Source organism: Pseudopodoces humilis, chromosome 20, assembly GCF_049639895.1.
Source record: "Pseudopodoces humilis isolate 2021_Gansu_Grassland_sample_001 chromosome 20, ASM4963989v1, whole genome shotgun sequence".
In the NCBI taxonomy this organism is placed as follows: domain Eukaryota; kingdom Metazoa; phylum Chordata; class Aves; order Passeriformes; family Paridae; genus Pseudopodoces; species Pseudopodoces humilis.
Window position 1 is genome coordinate 10,478,990 of NC_142219.1, and position 27,977 is coordinate 10,506,966.

At 47.4% G+C, this 27,977-nt stretch overlaps 1 protein-coding gene across 7 annotated transcripts; it reads left to right on the plus strand.

Annotated features, from left to right (window-relative positions):
- Nucleotides 1–1,197: 1,197 nt before the first annotated feature.
- CABP1 (calcium binding protein 1) lies at nucleotides 1,198–27,741 on the plus strand. 7 transcript variants are annotated; one of them, XM_088064983.1, is made up of 9 exons: nucleotides 1,847–1,987; nucleotides 7,676–7,813; nucleotides 14,118–14,366; nucleotides 18,950–19,126; nucleotides 22,649–22,679; nucleotides 23,350–23,493; nucleotides 24,736–24,845; nucleotides 25,254–25,401; nucleotides 27,120–27,741. In XM_088064983.1, the coding sequence occupies exons 3-9, from the start codon at nucleotides 14,322–14,324 to the stop codon at nucleotides 27,143–27,145; spliced, it is 681 nt and encodes a 226-aa protein (XP_087921109.1). In that variant the 5' UTR covers nucleotides 1,847–1,987; nucleotides 7,676–7,813; nucleotides 14,118–14,321; the 3' UTR covers nucleotides 27,146–27,741. The 7 variants fall into 7 exon arrangements, with proteins under 7 accessions (XP_005524493.3, XP_087921108.1, XP_087921109.1 ...); XM_005524437.3 differs by lacking the exon at nucleotides 1,847–1,987 and adding an exon at nucleotides 5,126–5,401; XM_088064985.1 differs by lacking the exon at nucleotides 7,676–7,813 and having other exon boundaries at nucleotides 1,858–1,987.
- Nucleotides 27,742–27,977: the final 236 nt, after the last annotated feature.

The window sequence follows — 27,977 nt, forward strand, 5'->3', positions numbered from 1 at the left end:
TGCATCTGGTGCTGATGGCACAGCTGACATGAAGCAACACTCAGCCAGGGCTGCAGCATCTTCCTCTTTCCAGGCAGCTTTGCCCTGACCATCACACATTTCTGTAGTGGTGGGGGCACAGCACAGGCTGCAATGGGACCCCAGGCTGCAGAGAAGTTGCACTTGGATTGTTGCAGAGAAGACTGTCATCACATAGTAACTGCTGTGCATGTGCCAGCAAGAGCAGAGTGAGCATGAGTAAGCTTATTATGTGATAATCACACCTTCATCTTTCTGGGTAGATAAACTGCTGAGGTATCCAAGTCTGGCAGTGAGGCACAATCACTGTCTGAGGATGAGCAAGAAGCAACTGGGACCTTTCCCCATAAGAAACATATGTCTGATTTGATGCCATTATCTCTTTCTGTTTTTAAACAGAATATCATTATTGAACCACCTGTCGCCACTTAATTATTACCTGTATTTGATTGCAAAGATGTTAAGTAATCGGCTTTTTAGGTACAAACTCCTTCATTTTTATATCCTTGCATGATGTCCCCTAGCAAAGCTTTTATGTCCATTTCAAAGGCTGCATCAAAACTTCTCCTGTGAGCTATGTCAGGGACACAACAGCCCAGCCTCCTCTCCTGAACTTTGTGAAATCTGGATCAAGACTTTGAATCCTCTGTGTTACAGTGATCAGACCTATAGGTGCTGACCTGTGGGGCAGTGTCCACCACGGCCCCGTGTCGGTAGGCTGAGCACACAGGCGGAGCACTCAGGTGGGGCACGACCCCCACACCATGCTGGGCCCTGGTTGCGGCGAGGAGGAACTGTCCGAGGGGCACACGTGTGGGCAGGTGGGTCACCCCGCGGGGCAGGCGTGCTCGCCTTCCCGGCTCTGCTCTGGGAGACACTCAGCTCTGGGAGCCTCTGGAGCTTAGGAAGTCGGGCCTCCCCCACCGTCGCCCCCGGGACGCCGCCAACCTCGCCGTCCGCAGCGCCGGGGGCGATGGTTCCGCGGCTCCCCCCCACCGCCGTGCCCGGGGCTGCCGGGCCCTGCCCGCCCGCCGCGCTGCGGGAGCGCCGCCCGCCGCCGCCCGCACCCCCCGGCGGCGCCGCTTCGCCTGCTGCGCGCCCCGGCCCGAGCCGGCCCCCGGCGGGGGGAGGCCCCGGCTCACCTGGAAAGGCGGCGGCGCGGGGGGGGAGAGCCCCGGAGGGGGAGACGGTGCCCGCCAGCCCCCGCCGGAGCGCCCCTGCCGCGGCCTTTGTCTGCGCTGTCACATGGGCCGCGGTGCGGGATTTAAGCGGGTCTCCGCAGGACATGCCGTGAGCAGCGCGCCGCAGCCCTGCCCGCAGCGGCAGCGCTCCGCCCGGCCGGGGATGCGGCTCTAGCGGCCCCGCGATGAGCGGCTCCTCCATGGCGAAGAGCGAGTCCCGCACTTCGCTGCTGAAGGCGGCGGGGAGTCGGCGGGCGACGGGCGGCCAACCCCAGCCCCGCGGCAGCCGCGTCCGGGACGGCAAAGGACAAGGCGGGCAAATGGGGAGGGAGCTGAGCCAGGAGCAGCTCCCCCGGGAGCCCAGTGCCCGCAGGCCGCTCTGCCACCCGGGCGCCTGGGAGGATGGAGCGAGGGGCGCGGGGAAGCTGTCACATGGACGGGGGGAGAGCCAGCCCGAGCCGGCGGAAGGAGGTCCAAGGAAAGGCAGCGGCAAGGAACCGGTGCGGACATCCAGGCAGCATCAACACCTCCCGCCGCACGCCAGCCACGGTCACCCCCAGGACCAGCATCAGCTCTCAGACAGGGATGGGGAGGAGGCAGAGGAGGACTTTTTCTTCAGTCACAGGCAGAGGTCCAGCAGAGAGTCCCTGAAGATCTCGGAAGGCGCTTCACCTCTGTCCAAATCCAGCAGCAAGTGCTCCACCAAGTCCAGCGGCAGCGACCGGTCAGTGGAAGCGGATCCCCTCATCCAGCAGCTGCACCCCATGCTCAGCTCGGTCTTTGGCCAGGTAAGGGGCAAAGCGCCCTTCGCCACCCCCCCCCCACCTCCCCTCTCTTCCCACCCGCTTTCCCTCCGCGCCCCCTCCTCCTGCGGCTCACGGACCTTCGGCTCCTTGCTCCGGAGCCCCGGGCGCAGCCCGCAGCTGTAAATGCATTGCTTCCTGGCCGCCCCTGCCGAACTTCTCCCGGCTCTGCGGCACGGCCGGGGCGCTGCGGGGTCGGCCCCGAGGAGGGCTCTGCGCCGGGGACGGGGCGCGGGTCAGAACCCCCGGCGCCCGCCGGCCCCGCCGGGCGCTGCGGAGGGCGCTCTCGGTGGTGCTGACGGGGGAAGTGCCTGTGCTTTCCCTGTCGCCGGGGGAAGTTGTGGCTCTGCCTGCTGAGGGTGAGAGTCAGAGAAGCGGATTTTTAAAAGCTATTTACTTATTAGATTCCATCTCTCTGGCTCCCCGCCTTGCTTTGCTGTATTTGTTTACATCTCCTTATGGTACATTTCTGTACAATCAGCATATGAATAATTTCTGATGGCAGAAGCTGTCAGGAGAAGGTAGTGGGGAGGACGACAAAAAAAAAAAAATCCTGACCCAATTCTGAAGCCTTCCCAGTCACTGTGTTAGAATGGAACAGATGCTTTTGGTGTTTGCAAGCTCTTTTGGTACAAAGCTGTCGCTTTTAGCTGCTTTTGATAGTGAAATTACCCAACAGGGTTACCCTCTAAAAATGAAAAGGCAGAGGGAGACTAGCTTGAAATTTTCTTTTAGAGACATCTAGGGATGTTACTAGAAAATGTAATCTCTGGGAAGATTAATGTAACTGCAATCTTCCAGAAGCACAATTATAGGTATAAGCCAGTAGCTTGTGTGGCTAAGTTCCATCCAGCCCTGGAAATGATTGATTAAACCAGAGTTATAATTTCTGGAGTTTGTTATCATTGAGTCTTTTCTTTCTTGTCTTTCCTTTTTTTTTTTTTTTTCCCTTTTCTTTTTAATGTGTGTTTGGGAGGCTTTGCAGGGAGCCCATTCAGACTGAAATTATGGAGAGAATTAGAAAAAAATTTGTAATTGGGTGGAAGGAGGTGATACATCCATATTTTAATACGGGGGTGTTGTCTATTTCTTTTTATCTTGACTTCTCCAGATAAAAATCAAAGCACATCTGTTCTCTCCAAAGCACAACACTTTTCCATCCTTACTGACAGTCTGCTGTTTAGGAATGTTATGGCTGTGTTTAACTCAAAATGAGTATTACCCTCCCTGAGCCAATGGTGCACCCAAAGCCTAGATTAAAATTTCATTGTAACAGTAAGGAAGAACCTGGTCAGCAGATTGATGCTCAACCAGGTTACAAAAAAGCAATATTCCAGCACCAGGCTTTGAAATGCGTTGTCTTGGCTCTGACTTATGCTGCAGTTTTGAGTGAAGATGTATCCAAGAAGAGATTTTAAGTCTATGGAGCTGTATGTCCCCAAAGTGTCAGAAATATAGATAAATCCATGCCAGGTCTCCCACTCACAGAAACCCCTCTGATTTTGAACTCAGTCCTTACCTGAACAGCATCTTTTACCTGCTCTGCTGCCCGCATTCTAGTGTCTAAAGACACTTCTGAAAGCTGTAAATGTAGCAAAATGTATCTGTGGTGTTGAAAAATGCCCTTTATTGAAATGAGGGAGATACAATTCTAATTTTCACTTTTTCACTGAGTACATTGTACCAGTGCTTACACACACACACACTAGCATCTTTCTTTTGGAATGTAGTGTTATTTATTCAATTTTCTCTCTGTATTCATCTCTTGCTTGCTTTCTTTGAAGTAACTATGACAGAATGAAAATTTAGTGGAGATTTTAGGACTTGGCTGTAGTAGATCCCCCTGTACAGGGGCAAGATGGGGAACTTTAATTTTTTAATTTTTTATAATTTAGGATACACAAAGAGCTGGTTACAGAAAGAGATACATGAACCTTGTCTTTTTCTTTTTTTTTTTTTTTTTTTTTTTGGTAGTCATATTAAAATCCTGGGTTGAATAAAGCCCCAGGGGTAAGATGTTTGGAAATTCTGTCATGGTACAAAATGATACAAATTTTGTTTCTGTGAATGAAGAAATAAATGACCAGCATTATGTAAAAAGGTGTGTGAGGGTTTGAGACAGGCAAGGACTTACACCTGCAAGAGCCCAGGCTGCAGCCTGGACTGTGGCAGGGTCATAGGTGCAGATATGTCCAGGGTTGCAGTCTGAGGCTGCAGGTGCTGTAACACCAATCTGCTCCACATTGTGATTAGAAGACGGCAACAGCTCAGCAGATAATTCATTGAATATGAGAACTTCTTTCTAGCCCACAGAGCCCACTGTGAAACAGTTAAAACAGTAATTTTGTAGTACATAGGAGAGGAGCACAATGATGCATATCTCAGCAGCAGAGCACTGTGGTCCAGCAGCACCAGTATATCTTGTTCCAGCTCTACAGATGTGGAACATCATCACCCTGTTCCATGGTGGTGCAGTGATGTGGTCGCAGATGCAGACACTTCTGTGGTACAATCAGATACACAGAAAAGATTGCAGGGATGACTCCATGGAGAATGTCATTATTGCAGTAACAGCAAAAAGGAGCAGTTCAGGACTAGAGGGTTGTGTCTGAGGGAGACAGATTTGTAGCTGTGCAGAAAAAAAGACAGAGTGAAGGAAGAAGTGCCGTGTTTATATAACCAGCACAGCAATATAGTGCACTGTGGGTGTGTACTCCAGGAGAATGCTAAGATACTGCCAGGATACAGGATGCAGTGATATTTTATTAATTAGGCTTATGCTATATTGGTACAGTGATGTTCTAATCCCATTAAGCAGTAATACTCTTTTAGGATATTTTACCATTTTGTAATTGAGTGGTACATGAATTAACAAAAGTAGGGTAGTGTAATGATGCATGAAGTATAAGCCACGATGTCATCTTAGCCTAATGACATGTTTGCACACTGGCTTGGCGCGGCAGTTGCAGAAGAGCACTCTGATGTGGGCTTTATGCTGGGTTGGGATGCAGCGCGTGCAGCTCCGAGCGCCTGGAGAACACGGCACTGACAATGCAGTGGTGTGGTAACGCAATCCTGGGCAGAGCAGAGATGTGATACTGGTGCCATGTGGAAGGAGTTTGGCAGTGCACGGGTGTGATAATTGTGGAGTGTTGTAGCCTGACAGAAGAGTTTAGCAGTATGCTGATGTAGTAATACAATATTCCAGACAAGAGCCATTCTGCACAGCAGTGATCACTTCTGGTGTGGTATTTGCAAAGGGCTGCGCTGATCTGACAGCACCATCCCACTGTAGCAGAAGGCAGCAAGTGAAGTATTACCACCATGCCACAGTTTTGGGAGCACGGCTGTGAGTTAGCAAGAGGACAACGCCACAGACTTACCTGGTGACAGTGCAGTGTGAGTATGGGCTAGTTTTGTGCGGGACAGTGGGACAGCAGTGTTTTAAAGCGGCCCTGCAGTGGCAGAAGCTCAGTGCAGTACGAGAGCAGTGCTGTGACTCACGAGTGTAGTTGGCAAGGGATGTGTGTATGATAATGCAGCAAGTGGGAAAGTGGCAAGAAAAGGGAACGTGAGGAGGATGTTTCATATGATTTTGACCTGATAGGAAAGTGTTTGACTCGCCAAGTGACAAAAGTGTGCTGTGAAGCATAACGGAACATGCTTATTACCTCTGCAGAGCAGAGGAGCATGAGGGTCCTGCAGCGTCTCTAGCGTGGCTACAGATCACAGTTCACCAACAGGAGTGGTGACCCCTCAGCAGCTGGGGTGGAGGTGAGGTGGCAGCCTGGCAGCAAGACACAGTTTAAAAATGTGACAACAGTGGCAACAGCAGCACAGAGACCGGGACAGCAGTGCGGCGGCAGCAGGACCGCAGTGCAAGTTTTGTGGCATTCCTGGGGCAGCGGTGATGTGGCTGCAGTGCCTACGGTGCAGCAGCCGCTTGGCACCTGGCTCACCACAGCTCTGTATGGGGACTGCGGCACAGACTGCCACCATTCTCATTGCTTCATTCCTCCTATGCCTCAGCGCTGGCCTAGCTGGCACCTTCAGGAAGAGCTGTTTCTGGACATTTGCTATGCAATATTAATTTGTAAGTGATCCTGCCATGTGAGACCTGAACGTTTTCAGAGCCGTTTAGCTTTCACACCCTACCTGACTGTTAAATTTTTCAGTGAAGTGATTCCCCAACAGTTTTCTGTCAATTGCCTGTGATATCATGGGGATCAAAGGGGTCAAACAATTGCCTTAGAGAATCATGAAATATTTACAGGGTTCTGCTGTTAGCACTGCGGCCAAAGGAGCTTTTGTATTTCTATTTGTACAGGGAGTTTAAAGACTCTCCTGCACCATCTCCCATTCCTGATTTAATGTCAGTGTCCACATTACCATTAGAATAGGGAAGGAATCTTTCTGCATTTCCTGTGAAATTTTCCTTTTCTTGTCCTGCTTCATCCCCCTTTATTCTTGAGCTTTAGTTCTTAAGAGGTTTTAATGGACCTTACAGCAAACTGGGATGACAGAAGTGGCCCCATTTTGGGGCAGGAGGCTGCCTGTGTGTAAAGCATGTGTTAAGAACATTCTCCTCTGACCAGCCGAGAGCGTGTAGGGCAAAGGTGTCTTGTCCAGCCTGTCACCTTTCTGGTCTTCTCGTCTGCCAGATGACTTTGTTCCTTCCAATGCCTTTGGCTTCAGCTGATTCTAATGGGCGTTTTGCCTAAGAGCAGTCACTGCATCAGGATCATTCTTGGAGATCCAGACGTGGAGAACTAGGAAGCCCTGGCCAGTCCTGCCAGGGTACTGGCTCCTGGCTCAGTAATGGAAGTTTTCAGCTGGCCCTGTGTATTAGCGAGGGAGGCAGCACCGCGTTGGGCTGCTCTGGAGCAGTGATGACAGCAATAGAAACTTTGATGTGTCACGCTGTGGGGGTGGTGAGGTGAAGGTGAAAGGTCTGGGTTTCCAGGTGCTCATGTGCTGTGTCGTGCGTGTAAGGAAGGTGAAGCAGTGGCATGTCGGGGCTCGTGATAAACTGAGACAGTCTCTAACTAAACTGCTCGTTAACACTGTTAAATCGGCACAGTAATTTGGGATGAGCAGACTTCTAATTTAACATGAGTGATCGCCGAAGTGATGTTGGTCCCGTGGCACGGTCTTGGCTCGCTTGGAGTACGGGGTGTGGGTGCACAGGAGGCAGAAAAAAACCGGAGAAATGCTGTATCCTGCACCGACTTTTCCTCCGTGTTTTATGGCACCTCTGGAGGCTTATACTGGCCCCAAAAGGGTCCCTAAGAACTCAATCTGCCGCGGGGCTCCGGGACAGCGGGGCTCCGGGACAGCGGGGCTCCGGGACAGCGGGGCTCCGGCGGCCCCGGCGCGCCCCCGCGCGGCCCGGCCGCCTCGGCCCGGGGCCCTTCCCCGCCCGGCGGAGCCGCCTTAACACGGACCCGCCGCGCTCTGGGCTCCCGGGGCATGCCCTGTCCTGGGCCGCCCGGTGAGTGTGTCAGACCTGGGGACAGCCGCTCCCAACTGCGTGTTCACAGGGGTCCGGATACCTGCGTGGGGTCCGTACAGTTTCTGTGCTTCCATCCCTGCATGAGTTGCCACAGCCCATGTCCATGCATGTAGATTGACATAAAAAACCTTCATGTACGTGTCTTGTCTATGTACACACAGCCTGCTCGTGCAGCCTCTGCTAAATCTTCTGTGTGGCTACACAACCACCTCTGTACACGCTTATGCATTCCTGTGCTTAAAGCATCGCTCGGCGTCTGTGTGCACACCTGCCTGCTGACACCTGCCACACCTCCCAAGGTATGTCTCATGTTTTTATATGTAACAGACTCAGAGAAACATTGTTCCACTCGAGCATACCCACTCAGTTCCCCCCTTGCTCAGCTTGGAGAAAAGTTCATCACATTTATTGCTTGTAAAGAGCTTGAGGGATGTGAGCCAGACGTACAGAATCACTAAGGGGCAATGGATAAACCTCCTGCCTGCAGTGGGTCTGCCAGCAAACATTAATCTTTGCCAGTGATTTACTTTTTAAACAAATCTGTTTTAAAAGGCTATAGAAAGACATCAAAATAAAACCAAGCTCAAAGAACATTCATTAAATATTCTCTTCATGAAATATACAGCAGTATGATCTAATGCACTGAAATACACAAACCTTCTGGTTAGATTCAGCTTATCTTTGGAGAGGAAAAAAAACCAGTGATAAATTAATCATAATTTATATAAGTCCACTGTCTATTTTGTTAAGCTTTACCACCTTGATTTTTGTTTCATACAATCCTGGGTTTCAACACAATGTCAGGGAAGTTTAGCTTTAGATGTAGTGGCTGGGTTGCAGGTTGTCAGCTGAATTAGCTGTGATTCTTTGTAGCATTCCAGCTTCAGTAACTGTTTTTCCCTGATGAGTCCATGAGTGGTATTGATTTCCAATAACAAGCAGCTATATGGTGTGCATTCAGTAAAAGATGCCTAGCTAACTTTGGGCTCCCTTTCAATAATTCTCTGACATTCCTGTGACCTTAGAGAGCAGCAGCAGTGCCCATGAACCTGAGTAATCCTCAAATTTCAATTGAATGCCCCACTCCACTTAAAAATAAAGAACTGTCCTAGCTATAGTCATATTTAGATTTTTAGTAGCTTTCTGCACCAGCATAAGACCATGAACTCAATGCTATTCATGAATGAAGACATTAGCAATATTCTACTATTTCTTCCACCCATTCCTCCCCTAGAGTACTTTGAATCTTGCAACCATCTTTGAAAGAAGGAATACACAGCATTATTTCATCACACTCAGACAAAATACATTCTCTGCTCTTGGAAGGAAACAGGCAACGGTGTAATATGGTGAAGGATCATGTCACAACAACTGAAGGCAGGAAGTAGAAAACCACCAGCAACCCCGATGGTGCTGCTGAAATAAGAGACAAAGGGTTTAGATACTTTGGGACCAGCTGTGTTGAGATATAGCCAAAGACCTGGGATACACAGTTTGGCCCTTTTAAAGGTGCTGTCAGATCCTTACTCAAATTAGAAGTGAGTCAGATGACAGTTTTAGTGTGGCAAATCTCATGTAATGCTGCAGGGATGGTTCGGAGTATTTGGTTATATTGGTTTCCAGGCCTCTGTTCATCTGATGATCAGCCACATTTTCAGTAGCACCTCAGTGTACCAACTAAACAGTGATGCCCTGTCCCTCTTATTTCCAAAGAGGTGAGGGAGCCAGGCAGAATTAGCTGGTTTTGCAATAGTCACAGTTGGACAGAGTGGCACAAAATTCCTATATTCTGAAGCAAAGAGAAGGAACCACATAAGGTTTATTTTAAACAACCTCTGTGCTCCTTATACATGACAAATTGTCACAGCAGCTGCTGAGCTGTCAAGTTTGTACTTGTCTTTTTGTAGCCCATTGATGATCTTTAGCATCAGCAGCAGCAAATATCCACAGTACATTGTGCTCTGGCCAACGCATCTCCTGCGTAGGAACTTGGAAGTTGGGCTAATGCAAAATACTTGGATCAGATCTGCAGGGAAGGTGTCAGAAGGCACGTTCCCATCTATTTTCATCTAATGCAAAAGGAAGCCAGCTATTTACAGACAGAGCTGTTCTAAACAGAAGTTGACAGGCAGTCCAGGCTTTGTTACCTTGAGAGGAATAGAAAATATCCTTGGTCTTTTTAATAAACATTCTGTTGTTTGTGATTGATTATGATCCAATTGCTCTAATGGAGGAGAATATTATGCACAGCATGAGTCAGCAACACTTTCCTCCTGGAACAGCTGACAGCAAAGAAAGTTCCCAAACTCTCCGCAGAATTCCTCTCTCTAGATGAGAATCTGGACTGCATCCACCAATACCTGCTGGTGTGTCCCCTTGAGACGGACATGTACTTGTCTGACTGGCATATGGAACCATCCAAGGTTCATTTGAGGTTAGAAGACACAACCCAATGTGCAGCAAAAGCACTCGGGAGCTGATGCAGAAGAAGAAAGGGAAATCAGTTGCAGAAGTTCAGAGTGCCAGTGCATGTTCCAGTGGTTGGGAGCTTCAAAATGAGGTCCTTGACAGAACTGGCAACAGGAAATGTTACCTAAACCCAATGCTTACCTCATCTGAGGTCATTCAGTAAACAAGACAGTTTCTGTAAAACTATGTTTCTTGTAAAGAATAGATCTATAGCCACCAGATAAAGGGTTATTGGAAGCAGATTTGAAAGCTGCTAATCCATATGTGCACTCTCTACTCTGAGATAGGAAACAGTACACCAAAAATTCTTGCCCTGCTAGGATAAATTAAGTAAGGGGATGTATTTTAATATACTAAATGTTTGAAGCTTTTAATGGGCTCTTGGTAGAGCTACGGACTTAAGTGAAAAGATACTAGGAAAGAGTTTTCCCTGCTTTACTATACAATACCCACTACCTACTGACATTGCCCTGTAATAGTATTTATGTTGAGAACAATGATGTAATGTTCCAGCTCTTGAAGGACTGTGCACTGAAACAGGCCTAGCATCTGAATAGTCCCCATACAAATCCATACTTCCCCTGAAAATTTTTGCCATGCAAAGCTACTGTTTGATAAGCAATCACATGTTTTGGATTGATTTTGTTCTTTCTGTTGTGTCTGTTGGATATTTGCTGCCACTGGATAAAGCTTCTGCCAGCTGCCAAGTGATTAGCTATGAGGAGTTCAGACATTTTCCTATGAAATGAGAATTTCTGCCAAAGGTGCCAGCCCAAAGCATAGCACTGCTGCTTTTTGAAGTATCCAGACATACTAAACCACCTAAATCATTCCTTGTTCCAAGTCAGCCAGCCTTCTCCCTCCCCTGTGCTCAGGTCAGTCAGTGTGCCAAGTGCTTCCTCCCTGTGAGCTGAGACCTTGCTCTGTGCCAAGCTGCATTTCCTGAGGTCTCTGCTCTCCACCTTGGACCTGAGGAGAAAGGGAGGGATACATGAACAGCAGCAAGACTTGCATTTCACAAAGTTCTTACAGATTTTTAGAAAGTTTACAACAGAGACACAGACCTTAAAAGAACAGTGTGATTGCCACAAAGAACAGTGTGGGAAAACCAGTATACATGCATGTGCAGCCCTCCCACATGCATACTGACTACCCCAGATATAGGCATACCCACAGATCAGCACCTACACAGAAATGTTTCTGACACACTTATTCTCAGCATCCTGTTCTCCTACAGCAGCCTCAGTTGGAGGAAGGGAGAAAATATGTTCCTTCTAACCTAATCTTCTAATGACCTTTCTGACAACTCCACTTTCCTGCCTATGTCTAAGCTACCTGTGGTGGTGATGGGAACAAGATCCCACTGTAGAGAGATTTTTCTCCTCAGAGCTCAGCAGGGGCTGTCTCCTAGATTGTGGTGTCCTGCCCAGTTGCTCTTAAGAGAGTCAGGGTAAAGAAGGAGATAAAAAAATTGTTTATGGTCGCACCTCTTGGGCCTCTTACAGCTCCACTAGAGTTCTTACAGAGTTGAAGGATTGTGACTACAAACCAGGTGCACGTGGGCTCCCATTCTCTCTTCCCTTCCTGGATTGCAAACTCCCTGCCAAGCCTGGCAGCGTGTCTCAGCCCTCTCACTCTGCCCTGCCTGTTTCTTACAACTGCCTGTAACTGCAGGGAAGAAAAGCTGTAGAGTAGGCAAACACAGCGATGTACCACGGGTGGCTGGCTCTGAATGCTCTGGTACAAGCGGTGACCATCTTGCTGAGAGCTTGAGACACACTCCACAGCTGTATTCCAAAGCTGTCCTGCAGTAGTCTGGGAACTGTGGTGGATTTTTCTGGCAGGAGATATCTGACTCCCTTTCTTTTCCCTCCTTCTCTCTGGGACAATGTGGGAGATGGCACTTCTCAGTTGCAGGGCATTCCTGGCCTCTGTGCTTCCTGTCAGGGAGAGATTCATTAACAGCAGAAAGGCAATTCTCTCTCCTCTCTGCTCTGGAATTGAAGTCGTTTGTCTTGGGAAGGAGCCCAGGCACCTCACTCGCTGTGTGGCAGCTTCTGCTCAAGGGAGACAAGCACTTCGTCAATAAACAAGGAGCCTGGGGAATGGCTCCAGCTGACAGAGGACATTATTAATGACTGGCACTTTGTCAGAGGGTAGATCAGCCTCTCATTAGCTGCTTTAAGAGGGGAAAGAAAAACAGGGCTAAAGATGGAAGCCTGAGAGCAGCTGAGAGTTTCAGCATCCTCCTGCAAAGTCCCCCATTGCAAGGCCCAGGGCTGGCACAGTCCCCAGGGAGTGACTGTATTTTTCCTCAGCATCTCCTGTGACAGCAGGAGACAAGCCCAGCTCAGGAAGAGTTTTGTTTCCCAGCCTAGCATGGGTGAACTCTGCTATGGAGATCTTCCCCCCTGTCCCCCTCTCAGTCAGCCCTGGGTACAAGGGGCAGACAAGGAGTGTCTTCCAGCATCTCCTACTGCAGCTTCTTGTTTTGGAAGGCCTGTGGACCTTTGTGCAGCTCCTGCTCACATCAGTCAATGAAGAAGGCATTGAGGGAATCTGAGAGGAGGCTGTCCCACTGCCTTTGCTCTTGGGAAGCCATTAGTACAAGGAAGAGCAAGAAACACCATTCCCTATGGCCATGCACTTCTGTCTGTGACTGTAACTGGAGAAGCTGTGGACTTTTGTCATAGCTGGACTCCTAAACTCATCTCCTTAGGTGGCCTCAGAAGCCTCTAAGCTCTAAAGCAACTGTTGAGTCACCTTAGAATCATACTTAATTTGCCACAGCACCATCAGGGTGGAAGGAAAAATCACTGCTTTGTTGTGACATTGACAGTTCATCCTTCTCTGTCCTATAGCCCTAGAGCTGCCAGGAGAGTGAGTCATTGGCTCCTTCACAAAAAGCATGTGGTGCAAGTACTCAGCCTATGGAGTGGGTCTTTGTAGAAGCTTTTGTTTGGAACCACACTTGCAAACAAAGATGTGAAATCTTTCAGCTCAACACCTGAGTGTCCAACCAGCCTTCTGCATAACAGGGTGTAAGATCAGTGTCATCCTGGTCTCCAAGGTATTTGAAGGAGGTAGCTCTGCATACTTCCTATCACTGTGGAGCTGCAGCTGTTGTCTCTTCACAGCTAAAGGTGCATTCATTGTCCTGCTCAGATCCTGTGTCTGAGTGTGATAATGTGGCTTTTAAGCAATTTAAATATCTTTTCAGACTGAATATTCTTATGCTCAGCCTGAGATCAGGAGAAAATGTATTGGGGACTCATCCCTTTTCTTTCAGAGATTATTCTATGCTACAGGCATAAAGTCCAAAGTTTAGAGCCAGTTCTAGGTTCAGGTGCCTCTTATTTATTCCAAAACTTGGGCTCTTGCAAACGAATGGATGGATCTGACATCAGAGTTCTTTGATTCACATTATCTAACCTGGGGCTGTTTAGATTTACAATTCAGATGTGAGCCCATCTTGGGCAGACTTGTGAGGGTTAAACTGCCAATTGATTTTTACTTGCAGAAAGCTGGAAAACTTACTTCAAGTCTGGCTCAAGGTCTCTCCCTTGTGGTTAAATATTACTGTTCTGGGGCTGAGATGGTTGTAGGGTCCCAGGACTGTTGTCTCCAAGCTTGCTTCCACCATGACAGGAAAAAAGTCAGACACTTCTGGGTCTGCTGGTATTTATAGGATGAAACAGGTCCCACCCAGATGAATGCTCCATTTCTGCTCTGAAACGAGCTGTGGTCTGCTCCAAGCCCCTAAGTGGATTGCCTTCTGGCCAGCCTAGTGCTGTGGTGATTGAAAAGCCAAGTTAGAAGGGGGGTGGGTAGGGATGCAGTGTTCAGAGGCTGTGTGGACCCAAACTAGCTAGATTCACGTAACTCATCACTGAAATCACTTCTTGCATTGCCTCTCTGTTTTAATTCTCCCTGAAACAGCCCTCTCCTATGAGTGAAACAATCTTGCCTGCAGATTGAGGGGGGTGGGAGGGATTTGAACATTAATCTGATGTAGATTATACATCCGCCTCCCTCTCTCCCCCCTTCTCACTCACTCTCTCTCTCTCCCTCTCTCTCCCTCTCTTTCTGTCTGTTTCTCTCCCCTCCCTCTCCTTCCTGCTTCATCTCTTCAAGAAAGTGAACATAAACTAAAATACGGAGAGAGAGAGGCAGAGAGAGAAAAAGCTCCCTGAGGAGGGAAAGCCCCAGCAGCCAGTAGCTGTTTGGATTTGCCTGGTGCTGCCTTTCTTGCTTTGCTCCCAAGGAATACCTTTAATGGGATCAATTGCTTCAGTTCCTTTATAACCAAGTCCACCGGAAAGGCAGCCTCAACATATTATGGGCAACTGTGTGAAGTCTCCTCTGAGAAACCTCTCTAAAAAGGTATGTTCCCTGAATCAAAGTGCACTGTGCATTTTCAGCCCTGCTGCTTGGGATGGGTGACATTGTGGGCAGATGAGAATGGGAGGTGGGAGAAACACAGACATGAGTATGAAGGGTTCAGCTTCTTCACCAGACTTTTTCTGTAAGAGCTGCTCATGCAAGTGCAGCCAGTAGAGCCCAGCATGCAGAGAGTCATAATATGTATAAATAAATGTGTGTGTAGGCTCGTGTCCTGCTCACAGTGTGTGTACAGCTCTCCTCTGGGTACATGCAAGCATGTGCTTGTCAATGTGCACAGTGTGCTGGCACACTCCTGTCAGGGCATCTTGATGTGCGGGTGTATGTGTGAGCTTGTGCTTCGGTTGAGAGTTACGTGCTTGAGTAACCACGTGTGTCATGGGTGTAGGGACATATATGCATGTACAGGTGAAGGGCCACATGTCTGTATGTGTTGCCATTGCTGTGTAAGAGTATGCACGCCTATGGGCCCATCTGAGGCACGTGTGTGTCCTTAGCTCTTCACGTCTCTCCAGAGGCATCCCGAGTGCCTGAGCAGGTTTGCTGTGAGCGCAGAAGGGAGGAATTCCTGTGTATCACACACACCCCCTTGCTTGTATGGTGCTGTGTGTGCTCACCTGCTGGTGCATGTCCTCACAGAAATCTGTGTGTAGACATGCACGTGTTTTTATGGCTGTCCATCCTTGCACACAGTTTTGTTGGTATATGTTTAGGTACAGAAGCAGGTTTTTCCCTCTCTTCTGCTTGTCCATGCATCTGTTTGTGAGTGGATACCCCAGGCCCTGGCTGTGTGTTTGTGCATCATGTTGCACATCAGCATGTCCCATGTGTCTACATGCTTGGGCCCAGCTGGACTTTATCTGTGAGCTGCCACATGTATCTGTTAGGCTTCAGCCCACAGTCTACTCTGTGCTGAAGTTTTGCAGTGGTCCTGGCACAAATTAGATTCTGGAATGATTCTGCTGTTATGGACTGACTTGAAATGGGAATGACATGCCCCAGAAACATTTCTTATTTGACTGAGGAAGTTCTTACAGCACTGTGTACCTGTCAGCCACACAGTTCTCACTTGGCATTGCTGCAAATCTAATAGCTCAGCAAAAACCCATGCAGTTCATTTTCCATAAATGATAAAGTTATGCTGATCATCTAAAGTATTGCAATGAGATGCTGCCTCTGTGGAGACCTTGATGACAGTAAAATGCCTCTGCCATCAAGATGTTCAATCCAAGAGACCTTGCCACTTGGGAAAGCTTCTCTGGGGGGGAGCTGTCTGGGAGAGGACCTCCATCCTAGAATGTTTCTTTTGGCTGCATGTTGGTCTCTTCTGTATAGAAACACAATTTGCTTGTTATCTTGGCTGCTGTAAACAAAGCCAGTAATGGCACAGTGCTGCTGTGGGGGGGCTGGGATACTTGGTGGGGGAATTCATCACCAAGCAGTTAGGCATTGCTGAGACCAGTCCCTAGGTCAGGATGACCTGCAGGGAGATGTAGAAGTAGCTGAGCTTCACCCAAATGGTGCACACATGAAAAACTGACTTGGTTGCTTGTAGGTCGCCTCCAACTTGGAATAAAAGAGTTGGCTGCAGCTGTGCAAGGCGACTGCAATTAAAGTCTGACATGTAGCCAGGCTGCTTGAATCAAAATAGATTCAAGAACCTGTAAATTTTGTGTTGTCAGTCTTTGAGGTAATGTATGCTTTCTTTCCTAAAAGCTGCTTTGAATAAGTCACTTTGAGCCTAGTTATAAGACCTGGGGTGTCAAGGCTGAAGAGAAAAAGTTGCAAAGCTGAATTAGAGAATTTCTCAGACATCACTCTAGTGAGCTATGAAATAAGGCACTCATCCTGACAGGTTCTGGTACTCTGCCATTCTTTTGATCACAACACACATGATTATAGTGGAGACTTTGCAGATCAGTCTTAACATTGCCTAACTTCACTTGGCTGTTATATGATCCCAGTAATTTTTCTCAGATTTTACTTTAAGCAAACTCATTTTGCTGAAATGTTAAAGAGGAGGGACTGCAGACGTGTGTGGAAGCTGCTCTTGGGTGACAGTCTGAACTCCTGAATACATGATTTCAACCCAAAGTTTGGGATTCACTCCCAGGCATCAGCTGGCTTGGTCGGGGTCTGGATGACACCACGGTACCTTGCTTGTTCAGGCTTTGACTCCATGTCTGTTGCTGGAAGCTTCAGTTTCCTATTGTCACAGTGTCCCCCACAGTGATCATGGAAGCCGGCCTGGCTGCTTTTCCCTCCAAGAAATACTGCAGTTGGGATTGAGGCCCCTCTTGGCTTGCTGTTCTGCAAAGTCCCTCTGACACTCAGGAAGGAAAATTAAGTGAATCCTGGTGTGCTTCTGCTGTGCAGAAATTAAAAGCCTTGGCATCCAGGTCCCTCACTTTACCACACCTCTCCACTACTTTGGCCATCTCTAGGTCAACCAGGTCAATTCCTACTCCATCATCTGCTGGTCTGACACAGCCATGGGCCAGACTTGGCCAGGAAGGTCAGTGGTCCTTTGCCTGGGGAAGAGACTGGGAAAGCCTGATCTCCCCAGTCCTATCCTTACATTTTCTTTGTCACAAAGCACACTGCTGTTTCCCCTGTAATGGGTGGCTGATGTTTCTTTGCCCCAATATCACAGCTCCCTTGCCCTCTTTTCTGGGATGTAGAAGGAACATGGTGAAGGGAACTTGAGTGGATATTTGCAGAACTTGTGAGACTGCTGGCAGAGGGAGCATTAAATGCCATAAATCCTGCCTGCAGTGGCAGGGCAGGGAGCCTTGCTGAGCTGTTCACCTTGGTGTTCTGGCACTGCAGCAGTTTGTCTGGTCACAGTCCTCAGTGGCTCTTGGCAACTGTTTTGTCAAACTGGCAACCTCTAGCGAGACAGAAAAATAATGGGATGACTACTATGAGGTACTGCTGTATAGCTTGGTGATAAACTATTGACTGGAAGTATCAGCAAACAAACATTTGGGGCTGTGGGGCTTTGCTTCCTTCACATGGCTTCGTTGGAATTAAACACAGAACTGATGTGGGGTACTTAAGTGATTCATATTATTTGGTATATTAAACTGAAAAATGTGCCAGGAAAGAAAGCTGATAATTTTGAAAATACATTGCATTGATGTCACAAAGCTGTGTAGCTCAATACAGATGTCTTGACATTTAGCTGAGCTAGTAATATGCCATTCCTGGATGGATGCTCATCTTTCAGTTTTTTAAGGACAAGTGTCCTATGTGTCAGAATTAATCAGAGACAGATTCCTTTTTCATCCATGACTGCAACAAAAATGCTTTTCTGCTTCATCATTTTCTTTCTACATGGCTTGCTTTTTATTTTTGTTTTGATGCTTGATATCCATATGACATTATACATAAGCAGATTGGTGTAAGACTGTGTACAAAAAGGCAAATTACAAACCATGCATGCAATGTCATAGCACATGGCAGACACAATGAGTAGATACAATAGTCTCAGACAAGTGTGAATGGGGAGTGTTTGTATCTGGTCTCTTAGCCTGAAAATGTACCTCAGGCTTTAAGGAAAGGGTTAATAGAGACAATGACAAGTGACAGAGCTTCTCTGATCACCCCTGGGAACACTGGCTGTAAAAGTAGAATCATTCCTGAAGAGGAATCTGATGTATGATTAATGTTTATTCTGTAAAACCAAGGGTCCTGTGGGTTGTGTTGGCTTTTTATAGCTGCATGGGAATATCAGGATAAGAGGTTTTTTGCAGAGCCAGGGAAATGCATTTCTATAAAAGGAAAGCAGTGCCTCCTTATAAAATCCAGTGCTGGATTCTGTTCTGGAGCCTTAGCTTAGCAGGACGTGTGCACTTAGGAAAATGTGCAAATGCAAACACTAAAAAATGTTGTGCCCGTGCCTGATCTCCACTTTGGGACCGTCAGTGATTAAAACAGGCCAGGACAGTAAGTGCCTCAGACCCTGAGGATGTAACTAATTAGTAGCTGCACAAGGCAGCGTGAGCCTGCAGTTGGCAGGGCCACCTGATGCTGTAAGTGGTCTTCTGATAACGTGATAAAGCAGCGTGTGATGCTGTGTTGCTGAAAAGTAACGTGGAGCCTGTGCAGTGGCTTTGTGCAGGCTCTGCCTGGTCTCCTGGGGATGCCCTGGCCAAGGCCCAGCAGGTTTGCCCGGGGCACGGGCTGGCACACGAACTGTTAAGTTGGGATGTGCTCGTCCTTTGCAGCTCATTCAAGGCAGTGGTAACTCTGGGGCTGATTGTGGGAGTGTGGCACTTTGGGCTGTGTCTGGGTAGATGTGAACAGTGCTGAGAGTTTGATGTAATTTCAAAGTGAAATTCTCGTGGTTGGTTGTTATTCTTTCAGCTTTTGAAAGTGAACTCCTGGACTTACTGCTTCTGTACAAATCCTAATAGGCCGGTGGGGGGGACGCGGTGTGCAGCAGATGAAAGAAATGTAGCAATTATGTCTCTGCGAGGCGGTTCAGTAAAACTTCAGAGGAACGAGATGGGGAGGTAACATCCTCTGTTGTGTTGTTTGCTTGCTGCTGGTTGGCTGGGAAGATCCGCCATGACGAGAAGACGAGCTATAAAGCTGTCCAGACGAGCGAAGAGGGGTCGTCGGCTGGCGATTACCAGGGTCCGCTCATGGTGCTGGCCCAGAACTGCGCCGTCATGCACAACCTGCTGGGGCCAGCATGCATCTTCCTGAGGAAGGGCTTCGCAGAAAACAGGCAGCCTGTACGTAAGTTACACCCAGCGGGGCGAGACACCCACAAAGCCACGTGGACACAAGTCGGGGATGCGGAGTCGCCCCCGTGCTCTGTCTGCGTGCAGCTCTGTAACTCCCAGCCCTGGATCTCGAGCATCCCGGCTCCAGCTCCAAGTGCCAATACACAGGCAAATGTCTAACATGAAGGATGTGCAGATACCCTTGTGCCTAAACACCAAAAAAGGAGGATTCTAAAGTTGCAGCTATGGAAGATAGATCCAAGGCTACACTCAAGTAGCCATAATCGTATGAATTCAGGAGAAAGTTTTAGGACTTCAGGACTTGCATAATCATATGGACTCAGGAAGAGTCCAGTGCTCAAAGCTGTTATTTCAGCAAGACACCCACCTCTCATTCCCAGGCTCAGATTAGCATTTAATGCCTAAATAGCCAGTTAAATGCAAATCAGGGCATCTGTATTGGGAACAAGCTGTCCATATTTGATACTGTTCCTATCAGTTCACAGTGAGCACACTAGTACCAGCAGAAATAAGCAGACAGTTGCCTCCTCACAGATACTCAAACACAGTCTCTTGTGCACTGGCATACCCAGCCTGACACTGCAGCAATCCCGGACAGTTAAACTGAGGAACATCAGGCTGTCCTTATATTTGCAAATAGTGCCAGGCTACCAAATGCTATCACTCTCCCACACGGAGAGAGAAATAGCAAAACCAGATCTATTCATTCAGTCACACCTATTGTAACTAGGTGTTCATATGCATCCAATGTATGCATTTATATACAAACAGTAAAAATATGTGCTTGTATGTATGCACCCCAATATTGTGTCTTTACAAGAACTAAAATATATTTTTGCCCTAAACATTCTATTCCTACAATAACATGAATTTAAAGACAAACAGTAACATATGATTAATACACCTTTTATGGATATGTATGGGTGAATATGTGCACTGTTCATTGATATTCACCCAATGCCTTCTGTGTTCTTGTGTGGAATCACCCCAGTTGCCTCAGAACCAAGGTTTATTGCCTCTGTAGGAAACCTCTGCTTTACTTGTGTGTTGATATGGTTGTCTACAGCTGTAGGAGACATGTAGGTCTTTATTTCCGAAACCTCTGCTTCAATCAACAACTCAAAAAAAGAGTAATTATGTGTCATTATTGATTAAAGGGCTTTTTTTAACCTTCAGCCACTATATGATCACATAGTCCCTGTGCCAGGTCACTAAATCATGAAACACACTCTTGCACAAGTACACTTGCTGACCTGCACAGAGCCACCTGTCACAGGAGATAGGCCCAGCTCCTTAGTGGACAGCTGGACAAGTGTCCATCCTGCTTAGGCCATGGAAGCTCACTGTACCCTAAGAGGTCTCCAAAATAGGATTAGTGATGTCTCTTAAGTACCCTGATGTAGAATAAGTGCATCTAATACACAGCTTTACTTTTACTGATTCTCTAGACCAACAGGATTTATTGTGCATAGAGCAGAAATAAATGAGGGTAAGACCATTAAGTATAATGGACTCTCTGGGGGTCCCTTCTGCTCATATCTAGGATCTAAACTCTTGGAACAGTTTTTTTCCTCTTCCCATATGTTCTCCAAAAGCTTTAGAGTGATTCAGCCCATTTTATCCCAAGCAATTTTACTCCTTAATCATTTTAGGGGATCTTTCAAACTTAAAACAGAAAACCTCTTCATGACGTTAGTTACCACTTGAGTCAGATTTTTGGAGGACATAAATACTCCCCTCCTTCTGCATTTGCAGTCTGTGGCAAACGCAAATTCTTTGGTGTGCAAAATTAGAGCCAGTGCTGAAGCCCCCACTTCTGACAAGTGTCACCATTGTCAATTGCAATGTGGTCCTCACTGAGAGAGGAGGAGGAGGATGGTCTTGTGAGGACTGTGCTGGAGGATGGCCCGGGTCCTACCCTGGCCACTCTCACAAGGCAGCAGCTGCTGCGGATGAGTCACAGCGCCCTTTGCACCACGGTGCTGGTGCTCACAGCCCTGCACCTGCCGTGCACCCAGCCACTATCTCCAGGGATCAGTGTTTGCAGTCTCTGGAATAAAGTGCACAAGGTGCTGGAACTGATCATGGGTGGCTTTCTTCTGTTATTTTATCTAAGGCAGGAGGGCAATTATGCCTCCCGCATCTGGTCTAAGGAGTTTGAATTGTTTTATTACTTGGTGTTGATGAAAGCAGAACAAATGGGATGACATGTTTGAAAATACCAGGTCTGTGAAGGATGAAATGGCAGAGCCAGCACGCTCTGTCAGTTCCATCCAGCACAGAGATGCCTCTGGGAAGGTTACAAGTGGCAAGCTGGTCATTTCTCTGGCACAGCCCACTTCTGCACAGACGTAAACCAGTGTGTGTCCTAGTTTGCTATACACTCTGAGCAGCTGCCATTAGAGTTTCCGGAGAAGCCTGTGGTTAAATAGCAAAGGATCATCCTTCTCAAACTGATCAAAGGCACCGTCTCCAGGCGCATGTGGTGAGGCTGGAGGACACCTGGAAGGCAAGGAGAAACTCCCCACTGTTGAGGGGAAAAGCCGAGAGTGAGACGACAAAAGAGATTGCATTTCTGTGTTTCCAAATTCTCAGATGTTTTGGATTTCCCTGGGAGCCATGAGAGGAATTAGAAAGGGCATTTAAACCAGAAAGCAGTGCATTTCCATGCTCATCTCTTCTTCCTGGTGCAGTGTTGGAACTTTCCTATACTCTTATATCATCCCCCTTCTTCCAAGAAATTCAAATTGGATGTTTGAAGTTGCAGTGTTTCCTGAACATGGTGAATCCTTGTCCTGTTTCATTTGTAGATGACCTTGATGATGTATATGTTGTGTGTTTGCCTTCATGACTGGTTTAAAAATGCTTGTATGTGGAGTTGAGGCTGGGGGGAAGTTCCTACCTTTTTGTGGGGACAGATTGTAGGAGATACCACTGAGACATTGTCTGTGAGAGACCTCATGGCTGTTGCTGTCCTGCCAGAAGGACAGAGATCAAGCAGTGATCTGAACAAATGATGGTCTAGACCTGCTGGTTACAAGGACTGCTTCCAGCTCCTTTGATCTGTGCGTGTCAGCGGGAGTGGTAGTAGAAATACAATCAGAGCTCCAGAGGAGATCATAACTGCTGCAGGGACAGTCTCTGCTCCAGAACTTGGTGCTGGGGAATGATGAAGCAGCTTCATGAGGGTGTCAGTAGTACCATCAGTGGGGAGGCCACAAATGCTGTGTTGATCCAGGTCTATCCTGGTTCAGGGTCCACCCTGTCATCCCCCTGTTCACCAGATGAGAGGGAGAGGGGCTTCCAGAGAAATGTGTGCAGAGTAACACTCCTCTCTTTGGGAAGGAAAGCTGAGAAGCCTTCCTAGGTAGATGGTATTAAACATGTCATCACCTTCTTGTTTCTTCTCTCACTTTCTGGTTTGTTCCAGAACCCTTTGTACCAACAAGCTATTTTGAAACTGTTTGTGACCAACAAATATCTTTAACATTATATGTTCTCTTTTTGCAGGATAGAGAACTGCGTCCGGAAGAAATTGAAGGTAAAATTTGTTGCTCCTTCTCTGTCTTCTTTTTCCCTGCCCAGTGAAAACCTATTGGCTGTCCCTTTCATGTTGGCCCCCATGGGTTAAAATAATTTGGGGCAAATCAAGGGAGATGATTACTGGAATAATTCCTGGAAACCCCAGCAAAATAAATAATGTGTAAAACTGAGAGTCCTGACTGCGAAAGAATTTGCATCCATTCCATATTCTTCAGGGTAAGAGGATAAGTATGTAATGGGATATTTGTGTTAGGGAACTGCTGTCCCTCCAGCTCCCACAGAAAGTGTTGTGGAGCATGATGCTATCATATGGCTCCAAGGAAGCTGTTTTAGCTGCTAATCCCTACAGTGAGGGATATATAATAGAGTGCAGAGGTAACAGCTGGAAAAACTTACTACTTGAAGTTTCTTTAGGGAGCACAGTGTAGCAATGAAGTGTTTGTGACACTCATAGTTCAAGCAAGCTTTCATGTAAGGAATGGTCAGCAGCACTGCTGACAGAAGAGCTTAACTTTGCTCCAGTCACTGCCTCGTGTAGGGAGATCTGGTGGGAAAACAATGAGTATCTTAGAGAGTCTGGCTTCATAAAGTACTGTTGATTCTGGGGAGTTTTCTTGGAAAAGGTATTTCAAGCTGTCACTGACAATACTGTTCTTCCGTTCCCGCAGAATTAAGAGAAGCCTTTAAGGAGTTTGATAAAGACAAGGATGGGTTTATTAACTGCAGGGACCTGGGGAACTGCATGCGGACCATGGGCTACATGCCTACTGAGATGGAGCTAATAGAGCTCTCCCAGCAGATCAACATGAACTGTGAGTAACGCACACCCAGCTGTACCTGCCTGTTGCTGCTGCACCCTGCATCATTGCCTCAGGCTCTCTTGGTCTCCAGCTGCCTCTTTTCCTTTGGATTTTTTCCCCCTCTTCTTTGGTTATTTTCACTCCTTACCATCTCTCCTGTTTGTCTGTGGTCCCTAGAAATCAATGCCTTTGTTTTTGCTTATCAAAGGGACTGTGTGGACTGTAGTGTATATGAGAACAGTGAGTGGAAGGGCTGTCCTTCATGCTTATGTTGTCAGGTATAAAATTGCCCTTAATGTGGGCAGTCAGGCACTGGTGCACAGGCTCTGTGTTGTCACATTGAAGCTGTTGTCAGATGGTGTCAGACTGAAGAGTGACTGGGAAGACGGGGATGCTTTGATCAGATGGGTGATGGATGGGCTGTTGCTCTGTGGTAGTTTTTTGTGTATCTGCTGTGGGCTTGGGGATGGGCTGTGAGTGAGCTGTGCTGGCAGCATCAGATGGGAGCATCTCGCTGCAGTCATGGAAAGATGTGAAAAATGCATCTGATTCACTGTAACTGTGTTTGTGACCCTTGTCTTTCACCATTGTTTTTGGCACCTCTCATCTGTGGCAGTGTAGAGTATCACCCTCAGCCAAGTGGGGAGAAGTATATTTAGTGCATGTTATTTAACACAGGATTATGTTAAAAGGACAAATTACTTGGTAAGGGAAGGAAAACAGCTGTGCCATATGCAACCAGTCACACACAAAAGCAGCTGATAACCCTGGCACACGAGTGCTTGGGAATTTGAGAGAGTTGCTGACAGCTCTCAGGGCACTAACAAGTAAAATAACTAATACAATGAATAAACAGTTGGACATACGTTAGCTGCTGTAATGGAGCAGGACTGCATCGCTGCTGCAGGGCACTGCCAGGCTCTGCAGGGACATCATGCTGTGCCCTTGCCATGCCCTTTGGCACAGGCGCAGCAGAGAGTTGCTATAAGCACTAGAACGATCACGCCTCTGATATGTACTGTGTGATGCAATAGGTGTGTGACAGTCCATGGCAGCCTAGGATGGAATAGCTTGGGCTCATTCTGCCCAGCCCATAATCCAGAAAATACAGGGTAAAACTGTGTCTCCTTTTCCTTCCACTGTCCCACACCTTCTGTGCTTTGCTTCCTGGAGAGCCACACAGAAATGCAAAGTAAGTGCTGGTCTTGGCTAACTTATGGAGTTCTTACACACAATCTTTCATCTTGTCCCAAGTGGGTGGCCATGTGGATTTTGAAGATTTTGTTGAGCTGATGGGACCAAAACTTCTAGCAGAGACTGCAGACATGATTGGTGTAAAAGAACTCCGTGATGCCTTCAGAGAGGTGAGTGATCCCTTCCGTGTGCCCTCAGAGAAGTGAGCGACACAAGACAGGGTAGAGAGAAGACCCACTGGAGATGAGAAGAGGAGGAGGAGAGAGCAGCACAGTAGAAGACCTAGAAAGAGCCCAGTCAGGCATGGAATAAGGGAGGAGCAGACAACATTGCTAAGATAAGGGAACTCTTGAGGCAAGGAAGAGAAAAGCTGGTGCAGACACAGCATTTGCAAGGGTTTTCTGAGGAGAAAAGACAGACTGGATCCAAAAGACACCCAAAGGAGGAAAAGGAGGGACATGGAAGGAATGGAGAAAATATAGGGCGCTCAGGAGCAGGACAGTACAAAAACCAACCCAGAGCAAGATTTGTTTCAAGTAACTTTCTTTCCCCTGCTGGTATTTTTCATGTACTTGCAGTTTGACACCAATGGTGATGGGGAGATCAGCACCAGTGAGCTGCGAGAAGCCATGAAGAAACTTTTAGGGCAGCAGGTGGGTCACCGGGATATTGAAGAGATCATCCGGGACGTGGATCTGAATGGAGATGGGCGTGTTGATTTTGAAGGTGAGAAGGGATCAACACTCGCTGTCCATCTGCTCTGGTGTGAGTCAGAGTTTCAGATCAGAAGCTGAAGATTTGCATGCTCAGGGCCCAGGGTTCTGAAGTATGGAGAAAAACTAATTCCATTTTTTCAGTCAGATGAATTGTTCATATGTGTATCATCTCCTGCTGCACCTCAGTTTTGATTGGTCTCCATAATTCTAGCATGGTAAGAGATAGAACCTGTCATACCGAAGCAGATCCTGATGCACACATGCTGTGCCTGCCATTGTTTTATGGGGCATTTTCCTTCCTTTAAATCTATTGAAAGAGCTGTGAGATGGCTGGATTGCTTTGGAGAATGCTCTACACCTTTCATTTCCTCTGGCTTACCTTTGTTATATGGGCTTATAGAGAGTTTGTTTCTGTGCCTTTATGCCAGAAGATGGTCACATGCCAGCTGTGCTCATGAAGATATCTGATCTATAGGTGTCATGTTAAATCCTAGAGATAACTAATTTCTTCTCACACTTTTCATGCCAGAAGGACTTTGAAAAATAAGAGTGGTTAGGCTACTATCCTAGCCATTAGCTGTGGCAGGAGCAATATTAATAGAGCCCATGGTTTCTGGCAAGGAAGCAGTTGATATCAGACAGCTAAAAAGATATAAGAGCTGGAAGGTGTGAGAGAGTGGCAGGCTGCTTTTTTCCCTGGTAGAAATCCAGATGTCCTTTTGCACTAAGGGTGAAGTACAGAGACTATAAAATTAAAGTCAAATTTACATAATTTTTTTGGCTCAGCAGCATTCCTGGGTCTCCTTCATGACAAGGCATCTCAGTCCTCAGGATTACTGAAGCCTCTGAGGGCTTTGAAAGTATTAGAATACCACCAGTATCTTCCTAGAAAGTTTCTGGTAGCTGCAGTTGTTCTAATGCACTGGCTGATTACATGGCAGTAGCTCTCCTTATTTCCCACAGCAAAATTATGTTAGACAGCTAAAATACATTAAATGCTATGCCAGTGTCAATTTCTCTGTGAGTTACCACTTTAGTTGTCAAAGGACACCTCCATCAATGGAAAAGGAGAAGTCAAGGCAGTAATTTCCATTGCCCTTCTCTTTGCAGAGTCATTAGTTCCTCTGCAATTCAAGTGCAGAATGAAAACATTTATATTTGATGGCATTTACACTCAATTTGAACAATTGCAATTGACTTCACAAACTGCAGGGTATTTAGGAAATAAATCCAGAGTATCCTTACAGTTAACATGTATCTTTAAAAACAAGAAGTCCCTTAAAGTAAACTTTACAAGAATGCCAGTATCTAGCAAAACTCTCATGCTTTCCCACACTGGTATCTCTGTGAAGTGGCAAGTTTACTAAGAAATCATACCATGTTCCCAAAACTGTAAATCAAGGTTTCCTGAAGTTACAGTGAAGGGAGACAATGCCTGCTGTAGTGTTGCACAAAGAGTTGTTTGTGAGAGCAAGACTGTAGGTGGCTGGGAAGGAGTCCAAGGCAATGAATTGACCTGCTAGAGGGATCTTATCACCGTATCTAATGCAAGGATTAAAGCCCATGTTGTGTGAGCTCTCAGGGCCAGTCTCAGAGTGCACAGACTTTGCTGGCAGCCTGGGAACTCCCAGTCTCACGCTGGCTGCTTGCTGTCTCCAGTGAATGAGAGCTGGGTTGGGGACCATGGATGCCTTCTGGTTCAGGGCTGTCTTGTGTTGTTGGTTGCAGAGTTTGTTCGCATGATGTCCCGTTGAAGATTATTCTCAGCTAAAGAAGAATCAGCACCTTAGAGAGGGCAGAAGAGGACCTAGATGGAGCATCTAGCCCCGATGTTCCTACATGAAGGTTTATCGGCTGGCTGCAATTAGGACATTGCAAGATGACCTGCTGCTCCTCCCTCATGGTGGTCCCCATGCCCCTCCACCCTTTCACACTGTGAAAGACTTGCAACTTCCTACAACTGGAACCATTCCTTGAAGATGATTGCAGGAAACTGCAGAGCCAGGACTTGCCATGATGCTTTCATGGGATATTTGCAACTTTAGACTCCTCCTCCCCAGCTTTATTCTCCCACCAGCTGCTGCAAAGCAAAAGCAGGAGAAATCCTCTTGGCTAGGTGGATGAGAGCAAAGCCATTGGGACTGGTGGCAGCCTCAGGGCGTGCTCTGCACTTCTTGGTTTCCCTTGGTGAACCGTGTCTGTGTTTGCTGTCTCAGTGTGTGTCTATCTGTGTGGAGTTATTTATGCTTCCCCAACACTTATTTGCATCTCCTGTGGTTATGTTTACCAAGAGTAAATTAAAATATATGTCTTGCAGGGGGGAAAGTGATAAATATGCACGTTGAAATGATGTGGAGCCTGGATTGTCCCTGTGAGAGGTGGTGGCCGGGCTGGGGGAGAAGGGCTTGGGCAGATGCACTTGCCAGTGTCTGCACCAGGATCCAGAAGCAAGCCCTTGCCGCAGGTAGGGGAGTCAGTGCTGGCTGCTAAGTCTGTGTCAGGTCTCTGCCCTCCCTCCCACTGTCCCCATGGCTAAGGTGCCTGGAGGTGCCTCACAGTGAGAGCAGTGTGAAGGGTCCCCATCTC

Coding starts and splice junctions, on each gene's coding strand:
- CABP1 (XM_005524436.3), top strand. CDS start 1,385: ATGAGCGGCTCCTCCATGGCGAAGAGCGAGTCCCGCACTTCGCTGCTG. Junction 23,494..24,735: donor CCAGCAGATCAACATGAACT/GTGAGTAACGCA, acceptor TCTTGTCCCAAG/TGGGTGGCCATGTGGATTTT. Junction 25,402..27,119: donor TGGGCGTGTTGATTTTGAAG/GTGAGAAGGGAT, acceptor TGTTGGTTGCAG/AGTTTGTTCGCATGATGTCC.